This window comes from Lipotes vexillifer, unplaced genomic scaffold, assembly GCF_000442215.2.
Source record: "Lipotes vexillifer unplaced genomic scaffold, Lipotes_vexillifer_v1.1 scaffold439, whole genome shotgun sequence".
In the NCBI taxonomy this organism is placed as follows: domain Eukaryota; kingdom Metazoa; phylum Chordata; class Mammalia; order Artiodactyla; family Lipotidae; genus Lipotes; species Lipotes vexillifer.
Genome location: NW_006798732.1, coordinates 2,969,972 through 2,977,425, shown reverse-complemented (window position 1 = coordinate 2,977,425; position 7,454 = coordinate 2,969,972). Strand labels below are relative to the sequence as shown.

The 7,454-nt window shown below is 50.0% G+C and overlaps 1 protein-coding gene across 1 annotated transcript in view; it reads right to left on the bottom strand.

The window, feature by feature from the left end:
• MKX (mohawk homeobox) overlaps nucleotides 1-6,942 on the bottom strand; it is an 86,251-nt gene extending 79,309 nt beyond the window's left edge. Inside the window, exons 1-2 of the mRNA XM_007470920.1 lie at nucleotides 6,755-6,942; nucleotides 4,822-4,981 (exon numbers count right to left, since the gene is read on the bottom strand). Coding sequence (XP_007470982.1) covers nucleotides 4,822-4,981; nucleotides 6,755-6,942 — 348 coding nt within the window. The remainder of the gene's footprint in view (nucleotides 1-4,821; nucleotides 4,982-6,754) is intronic.
• Nucleotides 6,943-7,454: the final 512 nt, after the last annotated feature.

The following is a 7,454-nucleotide window of genomic DNA, read 5'->3' as shown; positions in this document are numbered from 1 at the left end:
AAAAAAAAAAAAAAAAAAAAAAAAAAAAAAAATGCAATGGACTTCAAATTTTAAAAAAAATCAATATACTTATAATTCTAACATACAAAAATAGGGACCTTTAAATGTCATGGTGGCATTAGCTAGCTTTTCATATATAGGAGTCATATCGTTTTTTACGTTTTGTATACTCATAGTTCTTAACAGAGTATATTAATTATACATCAGAAGATTTTCCATAACGGTTTGGTGGTGTCTAACAGGCTATTTCTAAACTGATTTCTTAAGTTTGACTGGCACCCAACCTACTAATACATTTACTCTGCCAGTGTTTTATTATCAGCAATTTACAGTACAACCTAAGGGCTGGATATAGTCTGGGGTGTTGAATATCTTCTTGTGTTAAGTCATGCAAACAGCAGACAATAGTTGGTGAACAAATCTGCACGAGTATCATCTCACAAGATTTTTCCTGATGAATTGATGCAAACGCCACCTGTTTCACTGAAGGTAAAAGCACCAGCTCAAATTTTCTACCTTTAACTAACTATGGATTCCTTCAGGTTATCATTCAAATTCTTTTGAAATTCTGTTTTACGTGAAACAGGCCTCCTTACCAAGGATAGGTTCTGCAACAGCATTTTAACGTCAAACTCAGAGCTTTAAAAACACTGCATTTTATAGCGAAAGTTTAGAGAACAAAATATCTAGATGCTGGAAGAGAAAGCTCAGTAGCTTTCATCCTATGCAGCAGTGTTTACATTCATCACATTGGCAGAGCAATCATTATAGTAAACCCAAGGGGATACCCTGGCATCTGTCCACCTTTGAACACACAGAATTAACAACGCAGATTCAGTCATTCAACTGAAATACCGAACACCTCAATTCTACACCACGTACTTTGACATTGAGAATAACGTAGAAGGACCAATCTGAGATTTTGTTGAATATTTAACAGTAGCCATAATTCTTGCAGTTGGTAAGTACACACACATCTCAGCAGAAGCACTCCATACCAAGCAAAAGCTATGTCAACACAGGGGCAAAATCTTGCAACACACCACATTTAACCAAATGGTACATGGCTGTAACACAGGAATTGGAAACTTCTACTGTAAGAAAAGGGAGCATTAACGTCCAATCACTAAAATGTAGTCTCAAACTCCACTTGCATTGCACTCTGTAATGTGATCATAAAAAAAATCATTTCACTATTATAATCCAGAAAAAAACATAAATATATTGTAAACATATACACATAAACAATGGGAAATATTGAAACCAGGTACAGCCCCCATCTGCCCTTCTTTTAAAAAACTTCTCTAGGGGCAATTATTCCCTGGGTAAAGCTCCATATCCTACAGTAATACAAACCCCAATCGCGTATCTGTCATTCCACAATGAAGTTGGTTATATTTTGAGAGTAGAGAGTATATTTTTATAATGCTTGAACAACGGTCAGTCATAGGAACCAAGCAAAATGGAGTATTTTGGCTGGTTAAAGTGAAAACACACACACACACAAATCATCTTCCTGTTAATTTTATAAAAATGCTTATATCTTAGTAGGAAGATGGCAGATTAATGATGCAAACAGTTATAGTAAATTAAGACAAGTTGCTAAGTCTAGTGAGTAGAAAAAAAAATGAAAGCTGCATAAATATCTCTCCCTGCCTCATCTTTCAGGAATGAACAAAATGTAGTGTTGATTAATGTCCTTAGAGCTTCTGTTTATCAGAAAAAGTTACTTCTGTGGTCCTAAAAAAATTCCCTCATTAAAGTTTCAGCATTCTGTTTCCAGGCTTAATGGAGATTGCTGACCAAGTTTTACACCCTTCAGAGTAGCAAAATAAGGCAAAAGTACTGCTTATGAAAGGTTTGATAGCTTGACACACAACCAAAAGGGAAACAGGAAGGGTAAAAGAAATGTTCAAAAATAAAAGACACTCTTGTAGTTGAGGAATAAAATAATTATGCTGACAACTTATTAATATAAATTATGAGAAGCAGAGACAAGAGGTATTATAATAAACAAGAAAGAGAGACTGGAGCTAGAAATATGGGAAACCCTCCATATTTGTCTATTGACATAAAATATGACATATTTCCAGATATACTAAAAATAATAAGGTGAGTTATATGCTTGTTCTGTAGAACACGCACCATTAAAGTTAACGAGCTGCCCTCTGTGTGCTCCCTTCAATGAGATGGATTGTAAAACCAGAATATCTTAGTCTGATTTCAAGACATTCTCCAGTTTTCCACAGTATGTTTGGGGAAGTCACATGGTGATTACAGTAGTATTCCCCAGTGAGAACCTATTCAGTCTGCAAACACGTATGAAGAGTTTACTATATGGAAAGTACTGGGCTGGGGTGAAATGGGAGGATGAAGATGAATAAGACATGATCACTCTTCTCAAGAAGCCTGACTCCACAGGAGAAATTTATTCACTGGGAGAACCTGATTCATGAAACAGGGGTCTAATTTGCAGGGCTCAAAAGCTTTATTCAGATCACAGCTTGATATTTTTCCCCCAGAAGTGAAATGTATTGACATAATTTATTTGGTTTCCACAGCGTCAGAATTTGCTTTGGATGTTTAATAAATGTCTGACTTATACAAACCCCTTATATTCATAAATATATATATTTTTTCTTACACAGACATTCCATTGTGCCTAATGAAGGAGAGGTGGACCCAACCTGAGTGCTATGTAAGGGTCCCTTGGTTATTCTATACGTTTGATTTTTTTCCATTTATCACTTTAAAGTTCCAGAAACCAACTTCATTTATTATAAAACTTGGAAATCATTAAATAGGTATCAATTATAATTATAAATAATTACCCCATTTAAAAATTACATATTTGCATGCATTTTTATTTGAAGACTAGTGTGAGAGAAAATATAATGGGAAAGATTTTCATTACATGAACAAAAACTTCATGTAAATTAGAAAAATGCAATAGTCTTACCAAGATCTTATCGCAAAAAGAATTACTTGTATTTGATCTATCATTACAGGTAGAGAATAATTTGATTCTGTATTAGAATGACAGCTACTTGTATTGCAACTCAGAAAAACGACCACAGGTGAAAATTTAAATGTCTCTGCTAATGACAAATAATACTTTTCGTAGCTAAAAATGTCCTAAATATGCCATAAACTTTTGTTGCTTTCTGTCTGAAAGAATGGCAAGTATTAAACATGGAACTATGTCATCAATAAGTTAATATTTTACTGTTGACATCAGAGCGAGCTATCCAAATGGCTCTATAAATTAGTGTATTTTGAAAATAAATAGCATACCAGTTTAAAGTCAAATTTGAATGTATGCATTTATGTTCTTAAGTTTTTCTGGCTGGAATTATTTATTTAAAAACTACTTGTGAAAATCACCGAAAGTTCACAGCTTTGTGTTAAGCAGATATTAAGCCAAGAACACTAAATTAATTTTACCCTCCAGTGCTGCAGCAAATCACTATTAATACTATTGCCTGGTAATATAAAGCAGAAGAGACGTTTGTTTTTGTCTACAACTGTATTCTGAAAACAAGCAGAAAAATGCTTTATTACAGTTTTAATAAGTCTGAGTACAAGTCAATTTTCATGCTTCGTCCAACTTTCTAGTAATTCCTAAAATGATACTCTTAAATACTCTGGAAAGCAATTTTTATGTTACCTAGTAGTTAAACGTTCCCTGTTACTTTGGGGTTCTCACTTACTATATCCGTCATGGAATGACCAAAGTTTCACAAATGCAGTGATGCAGTGCTACTGCAACAGACGCCACTTCTCAGCTCAGGTAGCACCTCCTCTCCTCTTTCTGAGTGACTCTGCTCTGCCTGCACGCGTGAAAGTTCACGTCACTGCATTCATGAAAGGAAACTGGTGTGCCGGCCAGAGCACATGGTATGGACCCGCGGCGTTTCCAGGCCCACCTCTACCCCTCAACACAGCCTTCTCCTGCCTTGGTTACATCACCTGCGAAAGGCTGACAGCACGTGCTCTACCTCACCGGGCTTTGCGAGCATCAGATGCCCCCACGGAGGGAAACCTGTGCACAGCAGTACTGCTCGCTAGAAATGGAGCAAGCTTAGGCCGCCCCTCTGCACTTGACCAGGTACCCGCCATCTGAGATCTGCCCCTTAACCCAAGGACAAAGATACCGCCAGCAAAGCCGCGTGGAGTCTAGCTAAGGCCCAGGGTGCCTCTTAAAAAAGAAAAGCCTCCCAAACCCGCTTCTGGCCCTTCCAGCCCACCTACTAGCTCTGTCAGGAGCGGTCAACTTGAAAGGTACCCTGTAACTTGACCTTTAACATGGGGCCCCAATGTGGGGTGCCCTTCTGCCTTGTTTTCAAAGTGTGGTGCGGCCAGCAGCTTACGCATCACCCCAAGAACGTGTTAGAAATAGAAAGCACCGTCCCCGGCCAGGACCTCCTGCGAACTCCGGGCTGGGTGGGGGGCGACGGCAGCGTCTGTTTTAACGTGCCCTCGGGCGACCCCGACGCAAATCACCGCGGGGTAGTGCCCGCTGGAGCCACCGCCGCGTGCATGGCCCGCACACCTTCTCAGAGCTCCGCGCTCGCCTTTGCCCTGCCCTCCTTAGCAAGTGCTACACGACCCCTGCTGCGCCAAGCCTCCGGAAGACTGTCGGAGACACAGCAACTCCCCAGACCACCGCTCCGGCCCTGGGCCCGCCCCGCACCAGCCTCAGGCAGAGCGGCGGCAGCGTCCGGACGGCCGGTCTCGGCCCACCCGTGCCCAGCGGCGGGAGGCGCAGAGCCGCCGCTCAGCCTCGCCGAGGGAGGGTCGGGGCTCGTGGGCCCCGATTACCTGCACTAGCGTCATCTGCGAGCCGAGCGCCAGGAGAATCTTCTCCGTCTTGGTGGGGTACGGATTGTCGCGGTGCTTGTACAGCCACTGCTTGAGGGGCCGCGCCATGTCCTGCAGGGCCTGCCGCTTGTGCCTCACCTTCCCGCCATTCTGCCGGGCCCTGGGACACCGGGAGAGGAGGGGTTCCCGGTGAGCCGCGCCGGCCGAGCGCCGCCCGCCGGGCCCCCGGGTCCGCATGCGCTTCAGCCCGGTTGACCCCGGCCCCGCGCACCCGGACGCGGAGGCCAGGCAGGGGTGGGAGGCGCACAGGGTCAGGGCGCGCGGGGTCGGCCCGGGTGGCACAGGACGGGCGTGGGGCAGCGAAGGCCGCCAGGTTTACACGGAAAAGGGGGAAATCCAGAGGTTAGAGGTTTAGGTGATCTGAGGGAAGCTCTTTTGTTATTCAAGCCACAGACCTGCGCAGCAGGGCCGGCACCGTCCCTCCCCCGCCTGCACCGCGCCCTCCAGGGGCCCTGGCCTCAGGGGATGAGTAGTGGCTGCGGCCCGGCTCTCGGATGTTCTTTCAGGGACTCATGCCCGCCGCTCGGGGCTTCCCATCGCCCACTGGACGTTGGGAACAAAGCAAGGGGTGATGGCCGCCCCGCTGCCCTGGTTCTCTTCAAGCTCTCCCCTGTACCCTTTGATCCTCGTGTAAAGGGGAAGCTTTCCAAGAAGGGGTTTGTGGAGGAAAGACGCAGAACCGAAAACAAAAACACACACGAAAAAGCGGAAAGAAAAAACCCAAAACACTGTAAGGGGCTTTCCACGACAAAAGGGCGAGCTTAAAAGTACGGAAGGTCTGTCCCACGGGGTAACGTAAAAAGACCCCGGGAAAAGCATATGCCAAGGAGGAAGGGCGGGAAGCAGCCGGGAGCCGGGCCTCGGCGCTGCGCTCCCCAGCGGCTCCGCGAGGTGTCGCCGCGCCGCCGCCCGCGCGCCCAGCCACTCCGCGAGGCTCGCGCGCCTGCGCCGCAGGCTCCGGGACTTCTGCCTCTTTAAACACTTTGAAATGCAATTCCATCCGTGAGGACTGGTAGTAACATTTTGACGAAACCTAATCTTTATTTCCCTAACCAGCAACAACAAGCAGCTGATGCAATCTTCCAGGTGGACCGGCCAGGACGGCCGCCCCTCCCCCCGCGGGGCGCTCCCGGAGCCGCGGGACGTGGCGGGGCTACAGACGGACCTCCTCCGCAGCCGGAGCCGCTGGTGGCCCGCGAGCTCTCGCCCCCGCCCACCGCACCCCACCCCCGCAGCCCCTCAGGCCGCTAAACCGAAACCCGGCCTGGCAGGCCCGCGCCCCCCCCCCCCCCTGCGGATGCAGGAGACGCGGGTTCGTGCCGGGCTCGCGGCGGGCCCCGCCGAGCCGCGCGCGCGTCCGGGGCATCCTGCGGAGGGCCGACCTTCCCAACACCTTGGCCGATGCAAGGCCCTGTCGTGACACAAGGGGGGAAGCCCACGGGGCTGGCCTGACCTGAGAGGGCGGGGCGGGGGGGGCGCCCGGGCGAGTCCCGACTGCTTGGCCCTGCTCTGCGCCCGTGCATCCCGCTCAGCCCTTTCTGCCTCCCCAGCGGCCGCGCGTCAGCACCCGCGGTCGGGAGAGAGGCACGTAACCCCCGCCCCCAGGTCCGGGCATCTGAGGACTAAGAGGCGGTTTCAGGTGTCCTCAGTTTCCAACGAGCCTCTTTGGAGCCTTTCTGACGAATCGACCCCCCACACTTTGAGCAACTACTCCCTTAAAATGTGAATGCGCGAACCCAGGAGGCGGAGACCGCTCCTCCCGGAAAAGTCGGGGGCCCTAAGGCGCAGGCCCCGGTTGCCACCAGCACTCCCAAGGCTCTCACCGCCCCCACCTCTCGCGGAGCGGGCGGGGGCCCCGGGAGGGTGCGCATACCCGGTCCTCCGGTGTCTCAGGCCCAGGTTGTCCTTGAGGGGCGCGCCGTCCGTAATGCCCACCTCGGGGCGAGCGTGCGTACTGTCCAGGACGCCGCCGTAGGGCCTGCCGCCCCGCTCCCTCTCCGGAGCCCCGCGGTCCTCAAAAAGCACGGCGCCGCTGAGCTTGTTGAAGACGATGGTGTTCATGGCGCGCTAAGGCAGGGCCGCGCGGCGCGGCCGCAGCGCCTTGGGGCCGGGCCGCCGGGAGCTCCGCAGGGCTCGGGTTCTAGGAGATCAAGATGCAGCACATTACTCGCCGAGAGCGCTCACCCTCCTGAGCGTCCCGAGCCCCGAACCTGGCCGCGGCGCGGGGCTGCGGAGCCCAGGGGAGGAGCGGCGCCGCCGCACCTGAACGCGGGAACCCCCGCCTCCCCCCTGGCTGGTTACACAGCTCCGCCGCAACGCCCGTCACCCGTCCCCGAACGCTCCCGGGGCAGGTACCCACCCTCCTCTTAGCCCCGGCCACCCAGCCCCCAAAGAATCTCAGCCGGCAACAGTTAACCCGCGGGGGCGAAGCAAAGTGACTCCTCAAGGAGTCTTGCCTGAGTTGGTTTTAATCTGGATGAAGCCCGCTCCGGAAAGCGGAGGGCAGGCGCGGGGCCGCGCGGGGTTCTTCAGTCAAAAAGGAAGACTAAAGCCTCTCAGAGCTCCCACTGGGG